Here is a 26,930-nt window from a genome sequence, read left to right as displayed (position 1 = left end):
ATTAGATTAGATGTAATTTAAAGAGGCCAAAGTCTGTTGTGCATCATAAGCAGTCAGTATAAAAAACAGAAACTCCTTCAGCAGCGAGTTAATTAATGTTCTGTCATGTATTGTTTTGAACTCTAAATTTGTGTCATGTATTAGAGAATCTTGTGTTTATTTGGACATTAAAGCTGCGTGGCAGTGATCGATGAAAACAGTCACTGAGGACAAACGGTAAGTTGGACACAGACAGCTGGAAGACGTTGGATGAACCGGCAGCAAGGGGAGACATCGACAGGCAGACATCTCTGTTTCTCTGAGGTTCACTCACTCTGATCCTGACGAGTCTCCGTCCACCGTCCCCGCCTTGATGCTCAGCGCCACGCCGTTCAGCTGCTCCGGCAGGCCGGGCTTGGGCGGCCCGGCCCGAGACTCGCTGGAGGAGGATCCCTGCGGCGACGGCGCACCAGGCGTTCCTTCACGAGGCTCACTGTGGACGTGATGGACGCTGTTCCGCTCCACGATGGGAGAAAGCTGCTTCTTCTTTAGGATCCCTGCATGAAGGTCCGATGTACGGAAGCCCCAAAGTGACAAAATTCAGTTAAGTGATTCATTCACCAACTTGTTACTTTGATCTGTCATATTTTAAGTGAGAAGGAAATTAATTGAAAATGCGCTATGATTTAAAAAATATATATATTTTAATTAATTCACACAAACATAAAAAACTTGTATTGTATGGAAGTTCAAATGTGCTACATTCAAATAACTAAATAAATATTATTAACAATATTTACCATTTCATATTATTTTTACAGATCATCTCTAAAAAATGTTTACTGAATGAGATAAATCTACAAGTACTTAAACAGCCAATAATTTGAGTAACTGGGGAATTTTTATTGTATGTATGCATGTTAAATTATGTATTTAAAGACAGACCCATGTAAGTATATATAATATATATACATACAAATATTTTACATGTATTTAGTATTTATTGTGTAATAAATGCATAAATAATAATCTATTATTTTAACAAATAAATGCAAATTTTAATAAATAATTTTTACATCCAATTTGTTTTTATAAAATTATTTGAACATTTAAATATTCATGGATGGCTGTACAGTGGCGCAGTTGGTAGAGCTGTTGCCTTCCCGGCCCCGGTCTTTCTGCATGGAGTTTGCATGTTCTCCCTGTGCATGGTGGGTTTTCTCCGGGTACTCCCGTTTCCTCCCACAGTCCAAAAACATGCCTGTCAGGTTAATGGGCCTCTCCAAATTGCCCCTAGGTGTGAGTGTGTATTCATGGTTGTGTGTCTCTGTGTTGCCCTGCGACAGACTGGCGACCTGTCCAGGGTGACCCCGCCCCTCGCCCGGAACGATAGCTGGAGATGGGCACCAGCACCCCTCCCGACCCCACTTAGGGTGTAAAGAAAATGGATGGATGGAATATTCATGGATATATTTGCTCCCTCATTTATCATTTCTAATATATTTTAATGATTTAATATATAAATGTTTATTTACTTGTTTATTTATTGAATTGTAAGACTATTCATACAGCAAATGCTGTAAAATGCTGACCGTATGATAACTTTTTCATTATTTCATTAGATATTATGCACATTTTTCACATGTAAATAATTGGATAATAGTTTATTTTTTTATTGTGTCTATTACCAAATTGGTTCCAACTTTAATTAATTTTACTGACAGACATTCATTATAATTGTACGATTTATTTATTTATGACACTTTTGTCATTCCGCAGATCGGATTTATCTCTGCTCTCAGTATAGCTAACATTAGATCAGTGAATGGTTGTAATTTTCAGGGCTTGCCTCTGTGCGGATGGGCGCTGATGTTTGGGAATGCTGGCAGCAGCGCCGTCATGCAGTCCTGCGACCTTTCGTCTGCTCTGCGACCCAGAGTTGGCTGCGTTGACTCTGGACTGTTCAGCTTTGATCCCTCGCCACTGCCAAGTTCCCCGTCACTCACTGCTGCTGAGCGGTTCACAGGCCAGGGCATCGGACCTAAACTGTTGTCTGAAAAACGGAGGGACAAAAATTTTATTCAGTTCCTACAGTAAATAAAATAAAAAGACTACAATGAAACAAAACAATGACTGAGAAAAGCAGCATCTTGGCGTCACCAGGTCAGATGCTTTCTACATAAAAATCAGAGGAGGCGTGTCCTCATGTCACAAAGTTAATCATGTGGGGTTTGTTCAATTCTGCTGGAGAGGAGATAAAAGGAGACAAAGTTCAAAGATGCCTAAGGCTGGCTGTTGTCTTTCTACGCAACTTTGCTTGATTCTCATCTCTGCTCCCTGTGGGATTTCTCCCATTGAAATGGATTCCTCCGGTAGATTTTCAACTGGGTCGATCAGCAATTCACACGTTATACTGTCACGACATGTCGACAGTTTCAACAAATGTATAAAAAACATACTTTTGCTACATGCTGCAGCTTTAACAGCCGTTCAGATTGACTCTTCTTTTTGCAGTGGAGGATGGCATCTTCCAGTAAGCTTCATAATGTTAAACTGGTGCATCACACGCAAAACGGACAAACGTTAGCGATTGGGTAAAACTTCAACGCAGTCCTCGCCTCCAGGAAACAATCGTTTCTCAGTCGAGGCTTCAGATCCTCTGGATGAAGCAAACAGTGTTGAACCAGTGGCTGGTTTTATCTTTATCTCTATTTGGGATCTTTTACTCCCCACAAAAAGTATAACCAACCAGAAGGATGGAAAACTGAAATATGTCCAGTGTGATCTGGCTCTTTACCCTGCGGCTGAGGTCTCTTAGTCCCGTTAGACGCCAGGTTTTCCCAGCATTCCTCTGGTGGGAGCGGACCCTCCTCATCCTCGCTGTCTGAGGAGTGTGTGGAGGTGTAGGACCCACTCTGGTCGTCCTCCAGGGACAGGTCGCTGTCTGAGTCCGTGTCATGGTCTGCCGTGGGGACAGACAGAACGTTAGGTGAAGTCTGGAGGTGGAACCTGTGTTGGTGAGGCGGACGGAAGACGATACCGTCCAGACGCTCCTTCGTCTCGTGAAAGAGCGACGTCTGGTCGTTCAGAGCGATGTGAGCCTGGCTGTTGTTCAGCCCGTCCTCCCTGGAGGAAGACAGAACAGCTCACCGTTACTCCACCATCATCATCATCACCACACAGCTGCTCCTGAAGCGTCGCCCTCACCGGAGGGCAAACGGGACGTAGCTCTGCTGGCTCTTTCCGCTCTGCATGGTGCCGTTCAGAGACACGCTGGAGTCTCCGAAGGGAAGGTGGTACAACCGGCCGTCCATGTAGCTGCTGTTGCCTTTGTAGCTCTGGAACCAAAGAGAGAAAAGGCTTTACAACGATGAAATGACTGGAACATGAAGCAGCGCAGAGATGGAAGACCTGCTGACTTATTCACAGCTGATCATTTAAACACATAGGGACAGAAAACGGAGTTGAACCATTTTAACTTTTAGGATTATTTTCTGTAGAAAACCTGAGAAGATGTAGTAAATAATATATTGGCAATGGAGGTTCTTTTCTGTTCAGAAAAGGGAAGAGAAGATGCATCGGCCATTTTTTTTACCAAACAATTCTCATGTTTGACTTCCTGACTGCTGGAGGCTCAAGTTTCCGATTTCAGGGCTTGTAAACATAATTTCTTAAATATCAAAGATGTAGATATTTCTACAGGAATTAGCCTTTAAATATAGAACCGACAATGAATGAATATCAGGAAAAAAGACAGAAAGAGAAATACAGAAAGAAAGATGGAAACAAAGAAAAGAAAGAAAAGAAAATATGAATGAATGAAAAAACAAAGGAAACCTGCTGTCTAATTAAAAATCTGGACTACTTGTAACTAAATCAATATAGTTACTGATAAATGAAACAGAGAACCATATCGAAGGCTCTTCCTCTGAGCTCACCGAAGCTTTAGATTTGATCAAGTGATCGGGGCGTTTTCTGCTGCAGCAGTACTTCATGGCCTTCCTCGCCTCCTTGTTGAAGACAATGCGGAAAAAGAAAACAAACGGACCCTGCAAGAAGAAAGCGAAACAAAAGCAGAACGTGAAGGACGAAGATCAGCGGACAGTGACAGGACTGCAGTCATTGGCTGCCAGCGATCGAGGCTCAGGTCTCACCTGCACACAGTTGAAACCTGCAAACAGGTAGTGGAAGACGATCACGTCGCTGTTGACGGAGAGAAGAGCCAGGAAGCACGTGACGGAAACCAGGAACAGGACGCCGCCGGCGGTCTTCAGGCCCGAGCTGCAGGATAAAACCAACCAGAGAAGGACGGAAGAAGTTAGTGAGGATCTGTAAAGGTTCAGGGATCTGAAGAATGAAAGCTGGCGACGAGTTCCTTCTGGTCTATTGATCATCCGTTAGGTAAAATGTGAATTTTGGCAATAAGTTAATGTTTCAAATTGAGCCGTTTCAAAACCAGCTGGCACTGCTACTCACCTAGCAACCTCAGTGAAGCCCAGCGCGTAACCTAGCAACCCCACTGAAGCCCAGCCCGTTACCTAGCAACCCAAGGGGAGCTCGAGTACTTTCAGTTTTACAATGGCTGCTGGAAGAGACAAGTGTTTCTTTGTTGAATTACCATCCAGAAACCACATGCTGCATTCTTGTTGGATGTGCAGAAGGCCCTGCTAATGCTTTTCAAAGATGTACTGTTGCATAATTGGAGATCTGTTTGCAGCCAGTTTCATGTGTGGATGTAAACGTTGAGTTGGAGGGTGTGGCCGGCAGCAGCTGAATAGGATTTAAAGTGGCAGGTCTCACACTAGGAAGAACTGACCCGACTAAAATATCACTAACCAAGAATGATTTTGTGCAAAAAATGTAATGAACATGTTCTGGTTAGCCCATAGATCTATGCCAACTTGTTCGGGCAAGGCTAACACCTTTAGAGATGTTTAATGACCGAGTCTGGTTACTCACACTCGGAGATCTTTCTTCTCGATGCTGTGGTGTCTCAGCGCGCAGGACGCTCTGAACGACAGGATGTACAGGAAGATGTTCATCTGCAGACAAAACACCAGACATCTCACACCTGTGAGCCTGAACATTTAATCTGGATAAAAACAATTCGACAAACTCTGCCAAGGTGACTTCGTTCACAGTAAATTCAGTCGGACCGCCCAGCCTGTGAGCGCGGACTCACCGACACCGCCAGGGCGATCGGTCCAGCGAAGCTCCAGATCAGCGTGTCGAACATGGAGAGCCAGCAGAAGTCAGGGTTTCCGTAGCCTTCAGGGTCCAATCCCACCGCCAAACCTGGAGATTACGCCACAAGCCACAGGCTCCAAAACTAAACTCTGTAGGACATTTTTCATTTTAAAGCATCGTTTAAAACATTAATACATAACGGTGCACCAGGGTTTTATTTTAAGAGTATTACCGATGTGAAGTTTGGCAAAATGTGTTTATTTAGTCAGTGATTTTATTTTGTTTAGAATTTTTGTTTTATTATATGCACTACTTCGGAAAGCTGAAAAATAATTTTTCTAACAGCACTACTTCCCATTTCTGTTCACACTGGAGGGATGAGATGCTGCATGTTTTGGTAACAATTTATTTATTTAATATAAATTAAATAAAGAGTCAGTACTGCCAATACGACACTGATTTCATTACCTTTGATTTAAGTTTGATATATTAAACATCTGACTTTAGGTGTTTTTAAAAAAATATTTTGTTAAAACCTAAGACAGAATTTGGACAAAGTTTATACAAAATACTTTATAACATATCAATAAAAACAGAAAGAATAGAAAAAAACTAATTAGTGTGTAGTTTTTCTTTAAATAAACAAACAACTGTAATATGAAAGTAAATCAAAGGAAAATATTTTTGAGGTGGAGTTCAGTTGAAATTTCAAAGAGAATCTTAAATTAAAGTATTGATCTTAGCATGTTAGTGTTATAATATACATTATAGATATTTTGGACCAATGCGATCATCTCTATTTCACACCACAATGGCTTCCATAATGTCAGACACAATATTTTCCTTAAAATGAGGAAGACCCAGACCGGTGATAAAGGCCGGGACGCCCCATCCGATCAGGTAGTAGAACCTCATGGGTCCATAGTTGATGTCTCGGACTTCGCTGATCATGCGGTAGATGTGCAGGCCTTCCAGGAAGAGCCAGGAGAAGGAGCAGAGGTAGAAGAAGTGCAGCAGGATAGCGATGACTGTGCAGAGGAACTGCAGGACAGAAGGACAGACTGAACCACAGACGAACCTTTAATGTCAAACATATCAGAAAACTTTAAATCTGGGGATTATTAGGCCGTTTCAAGTCTCAGCTGTCTACAGACTTGCCAATGCATCTGCAAAGGCCTAGCCCTGCTCCATTAAAACATCTGGATCAACCTGCTGCTGAGAAACATATGGCTTAGAGTGATGGGAAAATCTGGAAATGGAAACCAGTGGAAAAAACTTCCAGAATTGGGACAGAAACGTGTGAGGAGAAAAGGAGAGACAGGCTAAGTGGTTTACCGGGTTGTCAGCCTGGTTGATTCCCAGGATGAAGATGAGCTCAGACAGAAAGAGAGCGCCGGCTCCATTGTTGATTATACTCGTCTTGTTGCACTGCATGGCTCTCAGGGACACGAGGAAGACGGAGGTGAGGAAGAGGAAGCCCAGCGTCACGCCAGCTGTGCTCCACGTCAGGATTTTGATGGGCAGGATCTCTCCGTTCTGGTGCAAAACATTGTTTATTTAGCACAGAGCTGCAGCCAGGCTGCTGCTGAATGGAGAGCCGACCCACCTCCCTCCTGGAGACGTCCATCAGCACGGCGAAGCTGGTCATGTGGTAACACTGGCAGCTGATGTGGGAGCTGTTCCTGAAAACCACCTCGCAGCCTTTCGCCGACCAGCCGCCGCTTCCCCCTCTGAAACACAACCAGGCGTCATGAGAGGAGCGCGGCGCCGCCCTGCCGGTCCGACACGCCGAGCGGCCTCGCACTCACAGGATGGTGTGGTTCCAGAACACGCAGATGGGCTTGGAGCGCTCCTCGGTGGTGACCAGGCGAAACTGCACCGTGATGGGCTTGTCCAGCGCATGCTGCAGCAGCTCGTCGTTGTCGTGCACCGTGATGCTGACCACCGGCGTGTTGATGACCGGACGCTTCGGCACGCTGCCGCAAAACGAGTCAGAATCAGAACATGGAAAACGCTTTTCTGTCGACAAAGCAACTCGAGCCAAATCGCTGTAACCATAAGCAACATAAAACTTATAATTAAATTTTACCTACATGATCTTATCCACCGATTTCATCTACCTTAACAAAGGTCTAAAAATCAACCACTGTCTTCTTTAGTTCTCCTGTCAAACTGATATTTTTAGCAAAATTTCAAACAAGTAAAGTCAGTATTGGTATCGGTCAAAGTCAGAATCGGCAGACCAGGGTTTTTAAAAATCGGTAATCGGACAGAAAATTGCAGTATGTGCACCAATATTAAATACAACCTAGATATAAAGCAAGTAAGTAAAATGAAATAAATTAAAAGTATGTTAATATATTAATAAAGCTACACGAGTCCAGAGTTGGGTGTTGTGTAAATTGATAGCTGCAGTTACACTGCAAAATCTTGCCAAGTATTTCTTGTCTGGTTTCTAGTTGAATTAAAACAAAACTAACTTAAAAGTAACTTTTCAGCGAGACGTAGCAGCTTGTTTTAAATCAATAATGCTGATGAAAAAGATAATTTCACTTATAACATGGGAATAATGTCTTGCTGTAAGTGAAATAATCTGCCAACTCAAACTTTTTAAAATCAATATTAAATGATTATTGACTTAAAACAAACTCCTTTATTTTGCTGAAAAGTTACTTGTAAGTTTTATCTTAATTTAAATGTACTGAGATATTTGCACTAGAAATAGCCCAAAAAATATTGGTAAAACTTTGTGTTTTTTGCACTTTAACTTGTCAAATACAAAATTACTTTCTAAATTCAATCATCTGAACTTCCACATTTCAAACAATCAGAGAAGTTCATTCAGGTTTTTGTTCCACATCCATAATGCAGCCTTCCTCCATTTTCTCCTCTGCATCCACATCAAATATTTACAGTAACAAACGTTAAGAGCCAACAGAGCTTCGTCTCACCGCAGACTCCTCTTGTCCGGGTCGTAGCTCTCGGGCAGAAGCGACGCCAGGCTGTGGAAGATGATGACGCTGGCCACTGCGTCCTGCTGGCTGTCGTCCGGGTGTCGCCTCTTCCTGTTAGCCGAGCGGTTCCTCTGCGAGGAGGACTCTGGGAAAACGTCCAGGTGTCTGTGGCCCCTGCTGTCCAGGGGCAGCTGGAAGACCGAGTCGGGGAGAGTGACGGCCGTCTCCTGGTCCGCGGGACGCGGGCCCCTCAGGGACTGGTACCGCGGCAGCCTGGCTCCGGCAAAGTTCATCTTTTTCAGACGGTCCACGGAGATGACTGCAGAACCGGACAAAAGACGAGGAAGTGTCAAAAACTCAAATAAATCAGATTTTATATAATGCATCTCAGCTTGAAATGACCTAAATATGTCGAGTTCATCTAAAGAAATATCCAGTTTCCAAGAACACAAAGCGCTGAGCAAATTAAAATTTAAATATTTAAATAATGAATATGATGAAAAAAAACACACACACACACATAATCACAACAGGTGTGAGGTATAAATATTAGATATTGGAGTTTTGCTCAGATTTCTTATGACTGCAGTTCTGGAGAAAGTGTAAATTATACACAGGCAAAATGTTCATTATTAATGTTTTCTTGTTTCCTCGCTGAAAGGAACAAAAGGAACAGAAGAATCTGCACAGATTTTTTATTTTAGTAAGTGAAATAACCAAATAATTCAAACTTGTTTGAATTGAGTTCACACATTGTTAATATTGTTGGAATTATTCAGTTTTATTATAAGATTAATATAATCTATAAATCATGGCGAAAAACATTTTGTGGGGTTTTTAGTGTTTTAGTTTTTTTACAAACGTTTTGCATTTGGTCTCCATCTTTTAATGAACACATATGGTGTAATCTATGATGTGTAGTTTTGGAGATTACTGTAAGAAATTATATTCTTCATTTAAAAAAAACTATTATAGTATCATTAATATTTAAAATGTTAAAAAAGTTACTGAATATACATTTGACAAAGCTGAAAATCATTTTATTTTTATTATATTGCACACAACCTCTACTACTAATAGTAATAATAGTAACATAATATACATTATTATTATTGGTAGTATTAGTAGCAGCAGTAATTATGGTGGTTGTAAATATTTATAAGAATATTAACAGTGGGGCATCCAGACCAGGATAGTGACAATTTTAGGGGGAAAAAAAAGACAAAAACACAAGAAAGACATTATGTAATTTTATTGACTCAGTATTTAATTATTTACTGAGTTTTTATGTTTTTCTATGGCATAATCATGACTCTCTGATTGGCTGGTGGTGGGCAGCCTTTTTCAGGAGGGGGCCATGCCCCCCGATCCCCCCTCTTAGAGACACCACTGAATATAAAAACTAAAGTAAATAAATGCAGGTTTTCCTGTTGCATTGTAACCATCCTCACCTATGTTGGGCGTGACGATGGTGAAGGGGCTCAGGTAGGTCTTCCTCATGTTCTGAGCCAGCGTGTTGGCGTAATCCTCGTAGTGCCGCAGCAGCGCCGCCGAGCCGCCCTCCGAGTGCTGGATCAGCTCCCAGTGCGTCTTCGTATCTGGAGCCAGGACGCTGCTGCCCACCGCGATCAGGTTCTGTCACAAAGCGATCAATACTTCAGACTCACAGCGATACAAAGTCTCTGCTGTTGCTTTCCTTTAAGTTTTGCTTTGCAGAGTTTGTATGAGGTTCGCCGTTCACCTCGGTGAAGTGGACGTCCTGCGTGGCCGTGAGGTTGAAGCCCTGCTGGTTGATCTCGTGCTGCAGCAGGACCTGGGTGAGGCGGTACGCCACTTTGACGTCGCTGCCGTAGAACGTGTCTGTGTGGGCGGTGGCGTTGGCCAGCAGGGCGGCGGTCTGCTGAACGCGCCCAGACTCGAGGAGCGACGTGTTGCGGTGCAGCTTTTCTGACTGGAGGAGGGAAGTCAGACACAAATATTCAGTCACGTCTACATTTTATTTATGCATTGGACTATTTTAAGATTGATTGATTTTTTTTTCTCCGCCATCACCAGGAAGTAAGCCGTTAATGATTCTTTCACAAAAAGTTAGATTCATGATGAGTGTATGTAAACTTCTAGATAATAATCAGAGTTTCCTCTCAGAAATTCATCAAACTTTCAGTTCAGTTTCACTTTATTTTAGTAAATTATCAACACTACAAACAGAAAACAAAATTCTCCTTCACAAACCCAGAACTTACCAAAAAAGGAAAAGGCTGGAACTCTTCTGTCTGGTTTTGATTTTGAAAGCAAGTTGTCATTTTGATTCAACTCTAGAAAAACTTTGTGTTTATCATGCAAAGCCTAAATATGACGCAAAGCATCTGTGGTTGTAAGGCGACTTTGCACAGATCTTCACTAACTTCATTATAAACACCATGATGTCGCTGGATGAGTGGGAGAGCATGAAAGAAAAGAAAGAACCTTTCCCTCTATGTAATATCTGTGTTTTTATTCTTCCATTTGATTTTCTTCTGCTTCTAAAAACAGCCAAACAAAAAACAACAACAAATAACACCCCAACGTTTTCCGGTAATAATTTAAGGTTTTTTTTGGTGTAGGGAAATGAGCCGTTTCAAAAAACCTCTTGATTATGAAGTCATATTTGACGGACATTGTGCTGTCACCTAGCAACCTCAGCAAAGCTCAGCCAGTTACCTAGCAACCCAAGCGGAACTTGAGCACATGTTGACTTTCCATTCAGAAAAAATGCGAAATTCACTTCTGCTTTTCAAAGTTGTACAGCTGTATAATTGTGTATCTGTTTGCAATTGGGCTGGAAAGAAAAAAATGTGTTTAAGATTTAACTTCTTGGGTTTCCAGAGTGACGTCAAGAACCGCCATCTTGTTTAACAAGTGTGTTTAAAAGCTTCTCTCTGTTTCAGTTTTGAATTCAGCTCAACTCATAGAAAGATTGAAATAAAAGCCAAGACGTTTTCTGCAATTTGTAACTTAAGGAGAAAAAAACTCGATGAAAATCAGAAACTGAATTTGGCATTTAAAAAAAAATAGGACATTTTATTTTGAAGCTCTAGTTTTCAGCCATTTTCATGTGCGAGTGTAAACCCTGAGTTGGACGGTGTGACCAGCAGCTTATTTTGATTTAATGTGACAAAAAGCCCTGAAACGTTTTATTCTGAAAAGGAAGAACTGATCAGACTGAAATCTAATAACCTAAGAATAATTTTTATGCAAGAAATGTTTTGTATTGCTCATAGATCTATCCTAACAGGTCACCTTTATGTCTCTCTACTTTGGCTTTTATTGATTACATCTGTTTATTGATGTAATCATTTCACGTCTCCATCAGGTTCTGAGGTAGGACTGGGTGTTGTTCTGTTGGGAGGAGCTACTCACCAAGGCTTTGAGCTTGCTGAAGGTGACGGAGGTGCAGTTGAAGAGGTTGGGAGGAAGCCAGCCCTTGTGCTCGTCACAGTGCCGGATTGCTGTTCCTGGGAACGCGGACACAGTGGAGCTGAGCCAGGAGAAGCCTTCAGGCTGAGTTCATGTATTGCCATTATTTTATGATAATTCGATGAGGTGCCAAAAAGCCATCATACCAACACTTCCCCTGGGACAGGGAACGGCTGCAGGGAGACCAAACTTAGTCCTGGGCCACCATATCCCCGCCTCGATGGCCTGAGGGCAGCTGTCATAGATTACTGCGAGAGAAGGAGCACGGAGGAGAGAAAATGTGAGATATTTTTAAATATTTATGCAGCTTTTATGAAATATAGAGCTGTTCCATTCAGACCTTCACAGCCGCTGGCAGAGACCTCGGCGAACGGGTTGTCACAGCGATCACACTGGCGCCCGATGACGCCGGGCTTGCACTGGCACTGGCCGCTCTCTCTGTCGCAGGCCCTGGAGAACGAGCCGACGGGGTAGCAGTCGCACAGCAGGCAGGTGTCGCTGCCCTCGGGACGGTAGTGGTTGTCCTGGACGAGGAGACGGAGAGACACGTCGCTAAGGAACGGCACCTTCGCTTTTCTGTGCCAGCAAAAACGTGAAGCCAAGAGGCGAAAACGTGCAACAGCTGAGCTGCTGGTGGGTCAAACTGGAGAATAAAAACACTTTACAGAACCTATGAGACGTCATTGTTGTTATTCTTCAGGTCAAAATAAGGCTTTCAGGCTGCTACACATTTATAAAGGAGGCTCTTTGATCTCTCAGTTTGATCCTGATTGGCTCTGTGATCTAATGATCCTGACGGGTATTCAGACTATGAAGGTGGATGTTTGCATTCAGGACTGAAACGATTAATAGTGATGCATTGATTATTGAAATAATCATCAACTAATTTACTAATCAATTAATAATTAACTTGAGCATGCAGACTCTATAAATGCTGTTCTTTCATTTCCTGAAAGAACAGCAGCCTCAGAGCAGATGTTACACTAAAACTGTGCAAGAATTATTTTGTATTTGAGATGGAAAAACCCAACATGTTTTCCTGTAAATATTCTCTAGTATCAGTTTTAGCTTCACTTGGATCAAATTCTTTAAAGAAAATTAGTCTTTATTTTCATACGAGTCATTCACTCTGTTACAGACGCCCAATAAAACAAACATTTTATTTAAAGGTGTCCTTTTTCTAAGGTGCCAAGCCTTCAAAATGAACTGCCAAGTGAAACACAAAATACTTAAATAAATAACGCATTTTATCTCCATCAGTTAAATAAAAGAAATATGAATAAACATACTTCACTCTCAATTTCCCTCAAATCAAACAAAGAACATCTTCGTCCGTCCTCTGCGTATCAACTTTTCTATCCACTTATCAATTGATTGATCCAAAAATCCACCAGCAGATCAGTCAGCATTGATGATGCTAAGCAGAAAGGACTGAAGCGTTTTTTGTCTGCAGATGCATCCTTTGTTTTATTTGCTGTTATTTCCTGTAACGTTTCTGCTGTTGCTCAGAAATTTCCCCACTGTGGGACAGTAAACGATATTTTTGTTCTATTTTATAAAAAGTCATGGACTGATTATCATCAACTCCTTATAATTATTGCTCCTTCTGCTTTGCCATGTTTCTATAGATGTTACTCTACACAGCTCTGTTTTCTCTTTGGGTTCTGAGTCAGAGCGACGAGTGGAGATGAATAATTCAGGTCTTCAGACTCACCTTACAGCGACACTCGCCGCTCGTCTTGTTGCAGTCGGAGTCAAACCCTCGGTCAGTGGGGCAGTTGCAGGGCCCACAGGTCTTATGACCCCACCAGCCTCTGGGACACGGCAAGTCAGTCCTGTGGAAGAACACAGCCAGTTCATTTTAAATGTTTGCTAATTAAATGATCCAAAACAACAGCTGCTGTTAATTATGGGCGGCTGTACTCAGTTTATTCAGGTCAAATTAAGTTGATAAACTGAATAAATTTCAGTTTATTGGGGTAAGAATGACTAAAACAAGTGAAAATATGTGCAGGATGACATTTTACAGGTTGAAAACTCTCATGCATAAGAATTTGTAATATTAGAGACAATACTAAGGCCCTCTACAAATAAACTTGAATATTTAATTTATTATTAAACAGTTAACGAGGTTTGGGTTGTGGCGATACAGGAGGAGGTCGGCTTCCTCCTGTATCTTTGTATTGTTTTTATTTTTGAAGTAAATAAAAAATAACAAGAGGCTCCGGTGTGTTTTTTGTCATCAACAGGATTACAAGAGGAAATATGGAAAGTGTCAATATTATGGCTTCATTAATTAGGAACCCAGACGTACTTTTTCTCACAGTATCGGCCGAAATAGTTCCTGGGACAGTCGCAGGTGTAGCCGCGGGCGGCGCTCGGCCTCCTGGAGCACACAGCGCCGTGTTCGCAGGGGTTCAGCGAGCACGCTTCAGTGCAGTTGGTGCCATAGTAACCTGCAGAGAAATACAGCCGACGACGATGAGCTGCTGCGCGCTGGAGTGGCGAAGCGACCGCAGTCTGTGCAGGGACTGACCGCTGAGGCAGGTGCAGGAGTAGCTGTCCCAGTCGTCACTGCAGAAGCTGTTGGCAGGACAGGGGTTGGAGCTGCAGGGATCCGGCACGCTGCAGCCCGGCTCCACGTTCACCTTCCTCGCCACGGACAAGCTGAGGGCGCCACCGACACGCAGGCCCTGGAGGAGGGGAGGCACCGTACTTATGCTGCGTAGTTTTATGAAGCACGAAGCAGTTTGAATCAGGAAATGCAACAGCAGCATGTAAAAATGTTTCCTTCTTGATGTGTTTAAAAAGTCGGCTTTGACTGTCATCCTATGAGCTTTCACTAATTCTCTTTGACTGAAAACATCTGGAAAATTTTAGAAAAATGTATTATTTTCACAACAATAACTCCCAGCTTAAGCAGTCAAATGAAAAATCTGCAGAGTGTGTCCATTTTTAAAATTAGATTAATCGTCAAAATGATTGATAGAATAATCAATAACTAAAACAATTAGTTGGGTGTGTCTATTGTCTACATCTCGACTCTTTATTAGCTTTGAAGAGGACAAACCTGTATGCAGCCACGGAAGCCGTGCTGAATTTTCCCATCAGGCTTTGCCAAGCCACCAACGCTGACAGTCTTCAGCTTGGACTCCCGCAGCTTTCCGTCCACCTCCATGCTGGCCTGGAAAGCAGCATGACGGCATTAGCATAAACCCCTCGATGTTTCATCACATTCACGTGTCGGTCCACCCACTCACCAGGTAGAGCCCCTGGTCCAACGACAGCACGGCCTGGTGGCGGCTGGCGGCGCCGCCCAGGCTGCTGATGTCCAGCTGCAGATGATGCCAGTCCCCGTCGTTCACCAGCACCTCCTCCACCCGCGACAGAGTGGAGTCCTCCCCCCTGTGCAGCCCCATCAGCACGCTCCCCCCACGCAGCTACGCAGCACCGAAACAGAGGGAGGGAGATACAAAGACAATCTGTGGGTTCAAAAGTTCAGACTCTGAACTGCTGCACGTCCTCAGAGTTTACTGCTGGGAACAGAAAGAGCAACAGCAAAGAATCCCTCGTCTAGACGAAATCAGGAAGGCAGCTGAAAATATTACAAGAACAGCCTCTTTTCCGAGAAGAGTGATTTTCTCCCAGCGTCCTTTGTAATAAAGAAGGAGGTGGGATCTCACCTGCAGCGTGAGGTTGTGCTGCAGGCCTGAGGAGATGTGGAGCAGCAGGGAGCTGGACTGACGGGTGCGGAACATGAGCTCGATGTGCCAGAGGACGGAGGCTGCCAACGCCTCCAGGTTTTTCCACTGCAGCAGGCTATCGCCTTGGAAACGCAGCGGGTTGGCCATGACTGCAGGAACGACACACAGAGGGAGTCCGGATGAAGAAAGGCACACAGAGACTGAAAAATGAGAGATTCTCTTTAGGTGACATGATGATGATGATGATGATGATGATGATGATGATGCATCATCACTGCCAGCCTGAGGCGTCGGGCGCACCGGGACATTTCCCAGCAGCCCGACTGCTGGCCTCAGGATCGCTTGTTTTGTGTCTGCAGAGATTTGTATCAATGAGAAATATGATTGTAAACAATCGAAATATGTTTGGTTACAATTTTCCCAGCACTTAAAAAAAAAAAACACTAAAATCTTGCTGAGTAATTTTTGTCTAGTTTTTAATACAAATATCTTAGGACACTTGAAAAAAGACAAAACTAGCTTTTCAGAAAGACAGGAGTTTGTTTTCCTATGTTGAAATTGAACTAATCTGCCAATAAAACTAGAACGTTTTCATCATGTTATGGGATTAATTTCTTAAAAAAAGCTCTTCTGTGTCTTGCTGAAAAGTTACGTGTGAGTTAATTTTGTCTTCTTTCAATTGTACTAAAATATTTGAAATTAGACTTCGTAAGATTTTACTGCAGTGAAGTTTTGATATTGGTACAGCTTCTTTCTAGAGCTTCGTTCTCCATTTAATTTGACTTTCCCGCTCAAATTAAACACAATAAACAAAGAAAGTCACAAAACATCTCTTATAAATTTTCTCTCTGTTTTTTGTGGTGTGTCGCATATAGATATTTTTTTTTTTTTTCTATGTGCTGTGACACGAGACGTTTTTTGTGTTTTTTTTTTTGGGGATGTTATAAAAAATCTCAGTGTCTTTTTATTAAGTGTATGAAAATATCTGTTCTCAGCTATAAATATCACTTTCCAAACTTAGGCTTTAAACATTACACTTTATTACCAAGCTTTCAATAACTTTATACAGAAACCAATCACTTTTCAAACCTTGCAAACGCTGCAATTCAAGCATTTGCAAGGATTTCAAGCACCCATACGAGCCCTGAAAACGTTTGATGGATGTGGAGTTGTTAATTCAAGACTGGAAGTTATTAAGCTATAAACAGAGGTTTTCTGAACTTGTTTTTGTAAGTAAACCGGAGCGTTCTCCCAGATAAAACCGCAGCATTGCTTTTCCTCCTTCGCTCACCTCGCTCACAGTTCTGCCCTCCAAATCCAAGCAGGCAGTCGCAGCTGAAGGAGCCCCACAGGTTCACACACGTCCCTCCGTTCACACACGGGTTATTGTTGCAGAAATGTCTCTTGGCAGAGCAACCTGGGAGGTGTGGGAAAGCAGAGGAATAATCCGTTTGATGTGTCCTGGCTCATTATTTCATCAGAGGATCAGAGTCGACGGGTCATCAAATATTCATAGCAGGTACGGCCATCATTTCCCTTCCAGCTGTTCTCATTACGGTTATTTCCTCTGCAGGTTTTCCACACTCGGCTGCTCAGCCGGCAAACTGAATAAAGCTGCGCCGCAGAAGGCCGATTTACCTGGCAGGGTGCCGTTGTTTGCGATGTAGCTGGCCATGTCGACGTGCTGGTTGTCGATGCGCAGGTTCTTCATGCAGCCCACGAACTGCTGGTTCCGGACGGGAAAGTCCTCTGGAAGTTTGGGGACTCCACCGAGGAGCAGCGGCCCGGTCAGGTCCAGAGATCTGAGGACACAAAGGGATGCGGTGAGCCGTGCGAAACACAGGAGAAATTCATCATGTGATCTGCAATGTTTATCTGAAAGACTTTAGAAAGTACAGAGACAATGATGTTTCTAAACATCTTCACTCCAAGCTGCAACCAAAGTAATCTGATTCACAAAATAATTCACACAAAAAGAAAGAAAATAAGAGAATAAGTTTTCCTTAAGGCTGGGCAATAAATCAATTTGGTCAATTAATCAAATTTTAGTTTTTTTAAGATTTCACTTTTGGAAAATCTGTATTTTTCCCACCAATTCATTCCATAATTCAGAGTGATGTCAGAGCCGCCATCTTGTTTTGAAGCTTATATTTATTTGGACTTTGAATTTAGATCAACTCTATGATGGAATATGAGGCTCAGGCTAAGATTTTATTTTTTAATTAGAGAATAAAGTCATAATATTACAAGGATACAGTCGCACAACAACGGAGTGGAAATTATACCAGAATAAAATAGTAATTTTATGAGCATTCATACCAAAAACAACTAAAGTTTAACTTGAGGAATGTTGAGCATCTTGTGAAGTTATACTTTGATGTTACAGATGATTCTTAATACTTAATCGAAATACTTTTAACACAGCGGCATCTAATTCAAAGAAAGATCTACGTGAACTGAGCTGCTCAAGTCAGATTCTGATAGCTCTGTCAAAGCTTTTATTTTATTAAATACAACTTTTTTCTTGTAATTTTCTAGTAAAACTGTATATTTTTTCAACTATATTCTTGTAATTAAACAAAAATCCTCTTAGCAGAACAGAGAAATCCTACAACTAAAACTCACAGAAGGGATGACTGAAATAAAAACTACATTTGAAAATATTTGTTTTGTTTTTTTTCTTTAGAAGAAAAAAAAAAGTCAATTAAAATTGAATCTGGTTTAAAAACATCATTATTTACAAGCTGTATTACTCAGTCCCTCACTTTTTGGATCCAGACTGGCTTCCTTGGGCCGAGCACGAGTAATTTCCAATCATGTGACCGAATCTCAGCGCCACAGAGGAGTCGCAGTCGTCCACCGTCACCACGACGACCTTCTGGTCCGAGGGGCCCTGAGGCAGACCGGCCTGGTTCAGGATCGGCTGTGGACCAGACAGAAACAAATTACAGCCAAAAACCTGCCACCATTAACTGCGAAACCAGAGACTTCAACACTTTCCATCATATTACACCATGGAGTTTAATGCATTTTACTGAGATTTTCAAAAATAAGACTCAAATAGTCGTTGACTGGAAGAAAAACGTTTCAAATATCTGTTTTCAGTCTATTTCACTCTGATACCTCTAATTAAATGAAGAGCAATCAATTACCTTTAGAAGTGTAAACAACCCACCTGTATAATTTAGTAGTTTTGTTGGACAAAATTAGAGAGAAAACCAAGGAAAGAGCAGAAACTCAGGTTTAGGTTATAAAACAAAAAATCTGAAAGTCACACTTTAAAACTACTTACATTGGTTTGATTCATTGTATAAAATCTAAATTTAAATATTGTGAAGTTTGTGGATGTAAATGTGGCAAAATGTGAAAAAGTTCAGTGGATATTTTGAGCTTTGCCCAACACAGAATATAGTGCAAAAGTTGGTTAATGATCTAATCATCATCAACTTTAGAGCTTTTTTACTTGGAGTGCCAAGAAGAAATATTGATGTAGCTCAATAACTGTGCATTACTCAAGACTTTTGCACAGTTTTAATCCTTCAAACCACATAGACGATATCAATGTACACAAACGTTTCAATCGGTGCGGTTAAGATGAGATAAAGGAAAAGCTCCAGAGTCGTAGCCACATGACAGATAAAAGTTGTCATGCTGCCATTTTTATTGCGCTCAGATGTCAGAAATTAAGTTTTATAAAAATATCCCAGCAGTCTGATAAATTTAATTAAACAAAACACTGAGCCGAATGTTCAACATGATTTCTAAAAACTTCCAACGGTGAAAACAGACAAACACACATTTAGAGGGTTTCATTCTGTAGGAGGAAAAAAAATCTTCCTCTTTGTGTCTGGAATCAATAGCGACAAAAGGAGGCGGGTTCAGGGTGGAAAGAGTTATGATGGCGTCAATAAAAGGGCGCGACCTCGTCACACGCTGCCCTGCGTCTCCAGGGTCACTCAGAGGTCACGTGGGTTCAAACTGGAGCCGCCAAGCACTCAGCTGCTCACACACATTTAATCATCTCATGAGCAGATAATGTTAGGTTTTGTTTTGTTTTTTTTTTTACTGTCAGGATCTTTAACTCTTTATGAGGTTGGATTAAAACAGAACCTTTCAGTTCGGCTCCAGGGGTTTGAGGAACTATAATTTCCTGATTGCTCAGCTGTTATGGATCAGACAGCTTTATCTGTCTGCGATGCAGCAGACATCCAGCAGGAGAGAAAGTGGACATCTAACTGCAGCATCCTCAGCCGCTCCATCACGGCGGAGGTTTATTAAAAATCAAACAGACTCTATCAGACAATGCGACGATGACTGATTTAATTTTAGCTCAAGGCGCCGCCGCAGTTGAACGTCACTCACATGATTTCCACGCTGAGCAGATTAGATTAATTCTCAGAGTTTCCAGTTACAGGAGAGGCTGCAGCCCACCGAATTCCTGCAGTCTTGTGATATGAACGAGACGGGGACAGTATTAACGGTGACCTCCTGAGCTTCCTTGAACTGGTAAATCATCCAAAACATGTTCATTACACTTTTTACACAAAATCATTCTCAGATAATGAGACTTTAGTCACTTTAAATCCAAATAAACTGCTGCCGGCCACGCCGCCCAACTCAACATTTATGTCAGCACGTAGAAACAGCTGAAAACAAATGCACTATTATACAACCATACAGCTTTGAAAAGCACAAGTGGAGCCTCATGCACATCCAACAAAAATGCAACAAGTGGTTCCTGTGTGGTAGGTCAACAACAAAACACTTGGCTCTTCCAGCAGCCATTGTACAGTGTATACAGCTGACCAAACATGCTGGAATTCAGTTTGTGTTGCTAGGTAACGGGTTGGGCCTGGCTGTTTTTGCTAGGAGACAGGCAGTGTCTGCTGATTTGTGATGTTACATTCAGAAAGGTTTTGAAACGGTTCAAGAGCTTTAAAGGTCTTTAAAATGTCAAAATTTTCACATATCCAACTTTATTTTGGTCTGTCTGCTGATGTAATTTTTTAAAATATTAAATGATTTTAAAATCATAAAATATTAAATGATTTTAAAGGCTTCTCATTTACTCAGTAACTGAGAAGCCTTTTTACCAGATACCTAAAATATTCTGAAGTAGTGCTACTCTATAGGAACAATTTTTGGGTATTCTGGATGTAACTCAGACCCCCATTTCGTTAAACAACTCTTAAAAATTTATTCTATTTCACAGTTTCTATACAAATTTATGGAAAAATGTGCAAAAACCATTAAAATCAAATGTGCTAGTAATTGTGCTGCATGTGGTTAAAGTTGCCTATAAGGTTGAAAAGGTTAACATATTCACTCAAATTAAGTAAAATGAATACATCAGAAAACAAATCTGCTGACATATTTCAGTTGAAAACATTTTTCTTTGTGATTTATATTTTATGGGCTTGTTGTAAATCTAAACACCAAAACTTTTCGTTGTAAAGCTTGATGTAAATTTAAAACAAACCTGCTAAAGCCTGACTTTTTCACATTTATCTTCACCATTTTAGCCCCATAATGTAGGCGTTGCCCTGATCTTTTATAGTAATTTTCACCAAAACAAATCCACATATCTAATCAACTGAATAAAAACCATGAAATGTTGTAGATTTAAATTTTTAACCAGAGTTGCCGCAGGATGAAGTGTGACCTCTCACTCTGAGGAGATAAATGGTGAGAAGTGCCACTGAGCATGCTCAGAGCATTATGTCTTGTCTTGAAGGTAAACAGCTCATTAAGAACCATCAGGAGCTTCCTAATTATTCTGCTGGACACCTTGCAGCTCAGCTTTAGCAATCAATTTTCAGGATTGACTGTCTCGCTTTAGAAAGGCTCATGGTTTAATAACAGGATCCAACCACAGAGAGCATTTCTGGTGAATTAATGCCTTCAGAGAGGCTTATTTGATAATATATAACCGCTCGGGCCGTGTAACTCTGCACCTTTCCCACAGAAAGTCACAATGCACAGTGAAACTCTCCATCACTCAGCGGTGAAATGTAAAAAAAAAACAACAAAAAAACCACAACCCCAAAGGAAGCTTTTTTTTCTTTCCGGTTTGCGCTCTTTGAGGCCAATTTGTTACAAATTTGTCGATGATGAAAAAAGCAAACATGTTGTGTGAATTGATGAAGGTGAAATCATCCGACATGCTCTTTTCCACGGCTTTTTCCCTGCGCTGTGAAAGCGCTGGAAGAAGGCAGCGCTCCAGCTTGGGCGCTCCTTTCAGCGACCTCTGCTGTCATCAGTCACGCCTATTGACTCTCCAATAAAGCCCGTCTGTCAGGACGTCTCTCCGCTGCACAAAACGCCGACCTGTCACAGCTGACTGCAGCGCACATATTTGCTCTGCAGCACATTAAACACCGCTCTCGCCCGCCACTACAGGGGATTATGGGAATATGAGTTCCCTGTCACATGGGGGGAGCAGAGGGTGACAAAAGTGGGGAAGGAGCATGACAGCAGGCGGCACAAATACTGGATCTGAGATTGACTGGGAAACCATAGCAACAGGAGAGGTCGGCCCCGACTCGTTCATACTTTCTTCGCCCTCCTCTGTCGCGGCTCCGGCGCTCGGCTTTAGAGGAGGAGAGGGGCACCTTCCCCCGAGGCCGCATCATTCACTGCCCGCGGTCCCCAAAGGAAGCGGGGGCCAAACACAAAGGCAGCGGTCATTGCCATTCTCCACAGTCCCCCACCCCACTGAAAGCCACATTTCAATCTAAAACACCCCCCTGCACCGCCCCCTGCGGACAGGGACGGGTCAGAGAGGGGAGCTGTGGGACACCTCCAGCAGGAGGAGCTTCTGTTCCCACCTCAGGAAGAGCAGCGCAACCAAGGTGGAGAGGATCAGTTCAGCTAGGAAACCCCCAAACACTTCTGGTATTTATGACCCACCCCGTCATTAGGCCTGTCGCAATAAGCAATGAATCAATTATTGGCATGATAAATTAAAACAAGCTCAATAGTTTTCATCTGCATGATTTATCGTTTTTCTACCAAAAACTAATAAAAGTCGTCAGTTTGGTGCTTTGGTCTTTTATTGAAGGACAAATTTATTTAGAGTGGCTCCATAATTCACTTTATTTGTTGCTTCTGTTGTTTTGTTTATTTATTTTGGATATTTAAAATGTCTTCCAGTTCCAGTGTTAAATATTCATCATAATTTTAAGTTTATTAATCTTTGAGGATGTGCTCTTGAATTATTATTCATTATTTTTACTTGAAAAAAGTCTCAAAACAATAATTTTATCACAATAACTTTTGGGACAATTTGACATCCAGCAGAATGTGTTACTATGACAGGCCTACCTATTAAATGACTCAGGTGTGTTGAAGCAGAGACACTTCAGCAATACATAAATAAAACCAATAAAATCTAGTAACCAGGAGGATTTTCGCGCCTCACAGTCTGGCAGACCAAATCTGCAACATTTGTTACATTTGAAGCTGCTGCAGTTCGCTTTCAGTCAAATGAAGCACCTGTTCACCTCCTCGCCTGTGGTGGCGCTGCACCAAGAACCACTGAACAAAACGACGCAAAAACCTCTGAAGAAGACATGAGCTCAACTTCCCTCTTAACAAAATGTAAACAAAAATGGAATACCATCAGATTTTAGCATTTGCAGGATTTCTCTTTGGTAAAAAAAAAAAAAAAAAAAAAAAAATTCTGATAGCGCTAGGAGACATGCTAGCACGAGGAGACATGCTAGCAGCTAGCGCATGCTAGCGCTAGTAGAAATACCCCAAGGAGACATAAAAGTTTGTTTTTGTTGTATTTACCCAGAATTCCCTATGCTGTAGTCCACTTCCTGCTTTTCGAGCGGTCTCCGGTCCGATCGGCGTAAACAGCATCTGAACTACACCGGAGTTCACTTCAAATGAATGGAAACTTGGGTTTTATGTGGACCAGAGTTGAGGTTTTTAGGTCCACATCAGAGTTCACACCTCCCTAAACGAACCGGACTTTCTTGGCAAACAAACTGGAGTTCGATTGAAGTGGACTAAACATTTTTGACAAATTCTCTCCTAGTTTTTACCATGAAAACTCAAAAGCTCACTTAAATAAATAAATAATTGTTTTGAATTATTTGAGTTTCAGTCGAGTTAGGCAGCTGAGCCGTGCCCCTTCTCACAGAAACCTGAAGTTATTTTTATCACACTGGTAATCACATGCAGCACGCTTGCAATGAAACGTGCAGGTTGGAGAAACAGAAAGGAATCAGTGAGCCATTAGATTTGAGGGATTAATGAGGTTTTAATGTCTGCAGAAAAAAAAAAGATTAAAAAGCAAAGAGTCAACAAGTTTTCATCCAAACTCCCTCTTCATCACTGCATGCCGCAGGCTAAAATCTGACACGCTCATGTCATCATGCACACTGAATGGTAAATGCACGCTGCAGGAGGGTTGCCTGGCAGCATCTTTATGATGCAAAGTGACTTCCTCAATAAACAAAAATGTGACATCCTGTGTGTGTTTGTGTTTGTCCCGGGTGGGAAAATACTGAGCGCAGACAACAGCTCCACACATTCCTGCACTGATTGAGCCGTTCTGATATTCTTACACAGAAACGAAGCAGCCAAACATATTTAGAACAATCAGAGCATGTCTGGAAAAACAATGTCTTCCCACTCTCTGGTTTTCATTCAGTCAGGCCCCCTCATGTCTGGTCTGAGGGTCTGTTTGGGTCAGAGTCGCTCTGGCTCTCTTCCACATCATCAGCCTGTCAGCAGACAGAGAACAGCCCACAGTTCCCTGTCTGCACCGTTTACAGACAGGCTACGAACATGCTGAGGACCACAGAGGAAGAGTGGCAGCTGCCAGTCATCTGTGCCTGCAGGACAACAACACTGAATGCTAACAGGTTCACACTTACACTGTGGCTTTTTAAAGGTCCTACAAAACAACAGCCCTCATTTATCAAATGCACCTCCAAGTGGAAAATACATGTACTGCCAGTTTTTAAGCATATAATCCTTAAAAAGGTAGCATTATATGTTATATTGTCATTTTATAGCACAATCAAGTAACTATGTTAATTTAGGGCTGCACCGATTCCTTAATTTTGGTGATTAAGGAATCTTCTTATCTCCCTCAGCAAAGGTCTAAAAATCAACCACTGTCCTCCTTTGCACTCTTGTGAGAGACGTTGGATCAGGTCACATCTGCAGGTTTACAGTTAAAAGTCACCCCACTGTTACCAACTCAACAACTTTCTTGATATATTTAGAAACATTCCAGAGCAAAGAAAAAAAAAAAGGCATTGATCAAAATCGGAATCAGCAGGTCAGATTCTTTTAAAGATCAGTAATCTGCTGTCGTCCAGAAAACTGCAACCGTGATAGTTTTAATGCAAAGTTGACACTTTTAATGGACTTTTAATGCAAATTTTAATTGAACTTTGCATTAAAAGTGCCATTATTTACCAAATGGACACTTCATTACAACAGTCGTAAACATTTATGAAGACTCCTTCATCTTCGTAACAGATGTCATGTTTATGTGTCATGTCAGTCTTCAAATAAAGCGTTCCCATGTTTAACAGCAGACAGCTCCGGTTACCGGTGTGTCTGTAGCTGCTCTTCTGTCGGCTAAAAGTTTGAAACTCTGATAAACTCTGGCTTAAAGGAACCGCTGTACATCATGAATCCATAACACATCTGCTTTCAGATGATTAATTTAACAAACACTTCCTGTTAGCCTGTCAACCTTTTCGGCACAAATTATTATGGACAGAAAGTAAAATATTTAAATTCCTCGAATACAGAATAATACATTTAACCATTTATGGCGAATGGAGTGAGCCGTTCCCACTGACCTTGTTGTAGTAATGGACCTCCACCGTGTGCCACTGGCCATCGCTGACGCCTCCCAGGATGAACGGAGAAACTGTGGTCTGGGTTTCTCCTGAGGAACAACAGAAGGAGTCAGGAGATGCACTCAAGCTGTCCAAACTGCGGCCCGAGGGCCATTTGTGGTCCGTGCACTGATTGTGTGCGGCCCTTGACTTCAGTTCAAGAGTGACACAAATGCTCAGGTGTTGATGTAGAAAGAGACTTTCTGTTTTTAACGAGGGCAAAATGATATTAAAATCTTCATCAATAGAAAATACTGGCACCAATATTTGTCTCTAACTCACCATGGAGTTTACAATCTCTTCCAAAGTCAACATCTGTCCAGTGACCTTTAGGCAAAAGTTCACTTCACTGCAAACAAATACTCTTTATTAATTTATTAAACTTGGCTGAATACAGGAAGTGTTTTCAAAGAAAGACTGACCTAAATCCTTTCTTTGAAAAACTTTTGTCAATTTTCAAACAAAAAATGCTTAAAAATTTTTAACATTTCTTTTAAGGAGGCAAACCTGCAAAACCTTTTTAAAGTTTTGGATCTATTTTAATTTACATATCCTATTCCAACAATAAATCTGACTACTTTGAATGCTTTGCTTATTGTTGCCGAGGTAAAAGAACATTATTTTGGCCCTCAGGTCCATTTGACTTGACAATTTTGTGTAGAGGGAAGAAAAAGAAACATGAAAATGTACCTGCAGAGAAGGTGAGCTGAATCTGCTCGTTGATGATCTCCATGGCGATGAAGTCATGTTTTTCGTTGAAGCGTCCGTTATACATCAACAAACCGTTTGGCTCTTTGGTGGCGAATCTGAGAAACAAATTTATTACTTTTAATTTTTTCCAACCAACTCTGAGCTCTCATATCTGTTTCTGAAATAATATCTCATTCTAAAATTTACCTTAAAATAAGGCTGTAATAAAAATTTAAAAATAAAACAAATAATGCTTTGAACAAGAAAAAAAAAAGTTCGTAAATGAATTTGAGAGAGACTTAAATACGAAATATCTTAAGAATTTTCTAGGACACCCACAACACATTTTTAGATTCTGTAAAATTACTGGAAACAAATTGGAAAACTATTACTGAACTGTTTGTATTTCCAGTGTTTTTAGGCAACAGCCCATTAAAACAATGTGATGCTGACACTGCAACCGTCAAAGATGTTAAAAGTTGACACTGAATACAAAAAGTATTATTAAAATACACTGAAACTCAGAACATTTTAATATGGAAACAAGCTAATTTTAGCATAAGCCCAGAATAAATCAAATGTGGACAGACAGTTATTCTACAACAGAATATTAGGACCTGCTAAGACAAAAAGATAATAAAGTCATAATATTATAACAATAAAGTCGTAATATTATGACTATTACAAGAATAAAGTCACATAGGAATAAAGTTGAAATGATATGAGAACTTGTAATATTACAACTTTATTCTCATTATTTAAACTTTATTCTTGTGCAACTTTTTTCTCGTAATTTTATTTACTTTTTTCTTAGTATGGCAGTATTACTCTACCATATTAGTTTGCAATTATTTGTGGTCATTTTTTTTATTTGAGTCCTTTAAATGTCAGAATTAGTTTACATTTACATTTCATTGCAACTTCATATATGTCTGCCAGACAGCATCATTTTAAAATCACTTGCATGCCCTCTTTACCAAGTACTTTTTTTACTCTTAAGTAATTTTTTGGATGACTTTTTACTTTTACTTGAGTAAAAACACGTTGAAGTCGTGCTTCTCTTACTTTAGTGAAGGTTTTGGTTACCAGAC

At 41.3% G+C, this 26,930-nt stretch overlaps 1 protein-coding gene across 3 annotated transcripts in view; it reads right to left on the bottom strand.

The window, feature by feature from the left end:
• celsr2 (cadherin, EGF LAG seven-pass G-type receptor 2) overlaps positions 1-26,930 on the bottom strand; it is a 77,919-nt gene that overhangs the window by 2,004 nt on the left and 48,985 nt on the right. Inside the window, exons 4-33 of one of the 3 annotated variants that reach the window (XM_016665428.1) lie at positions 25,840-25,955; positions 25,111-25,199; positions 18,046-18,203; positions 16,919-17,082; positions 16,572-16,697; positions 15,260-15,429; positions 14,837-15,016; positions 14,647-14,760; positions 14,113-14,269; positions 13,891-14,032; positions 13,291-13,411; positions 11,917-12,100; positions 11,723-11,824; positions 11,520-11,614; positions 9,862-10,071; positions 9,572-9,755; positions 8,118-8,439; positions 6,975-7,142; positions 6,773-6,896; positions 6,502-6,702; positions 6,033-6,207; positions 5,162-5,274; positions 4,939-5,021; positions 4,134-4,260; positions 3,918-4,028; positions 3,187-3,317; positions 3,020-3,105; positions 2,729-2,941; positions 1,829-2,032; positions 314-536 (exon numbers count right to left, since the gene is read on the bottom strand). In XM_016665428.1, coding sequence (XP_016520914.1) covers positions 314-536; positions 1,829-2,032; positions 2,729-2,941; positions 3,020-3,105; positions 3,187-3,317; positions 3,918-4,028; positions 4,134-4,260; positions 4,939-5,021; positions 5,162-5,274; positions 6,033-6,207; positions 6,502-6,702; positions 6,773-6,896; positions 6,975-7,142; positions 8,118-8,439; positions 9,572-9,755; positions 9,862-10,071; positions 11,520-11,614; positions 11,723-11,824; positions 11,917-12,100; positions 13,291-13,411; positions 13,891-14,032; positions 14,113-14,269; positions 14,647-14,760; positions 14,837-15,016; positions 15,260-15,429; positions 16,572-16,697; positions 16,919-17,082; positions 18,046-18,203; positions 25,111-25,199; positions 25,840-25,955 — 4,593 coding nt within the window. Of the gene's footprint in view, positions 1-313; positions 537-1,828; positions 2,033-2,728; positions 2,947-3,019; positions 3,106-3,186; positions 3,318-3,917; positions 4,029-4,133; positions 4,261-4,938; positions 5,022-5,161; positions 5,275-6,032; positions 6,208-6,501; positions 6,703-6,772; positions 6,897-6,974; positions 7,143-8,117; positions 8,440-9,571; positions 9,756-9,861; positions 10,072-11,519; positions 11,615-11,722; positions 11,825-11,916; positions 12,101-13,290; positions 13,412-13,890; positions 14,033-14,112; positions 14,270-14,646; positions 14,761-14,836; positions 15,017-15,259; positions 15,430-16,571; positions 16,698-16,918; positions 17,083-18,045; positions 18,204-25,110; positions 25,200-25,839; positions 25,956-26,930 lie in introns of all 3 variants that reach the window. The other 2 variants (XM_007541038.2, XM_016665429.1) reach the window with 2 other exon arrangements.

This window comes from Poecilia formosa, unplaced genomic scaffold (assembly GCF_000485575.1).
Source record: "Poecilia formosa unplaced genomic scaffold, Poecilia_formosa-5.1.2 Scaffold582, whole genome shotgun sequence".
Taxonomy (NCBI): Eukaryota; Metazoa; Chordata; class Actinopteri; order Cyprinodontiformes; family Poeciliidae; genus Poecilia; species Poecilia formosa.
Note: the sequence above shows the minus strand (reverse complement) of the source record. Positions and strands in the feature narration are given on the sequence as shown.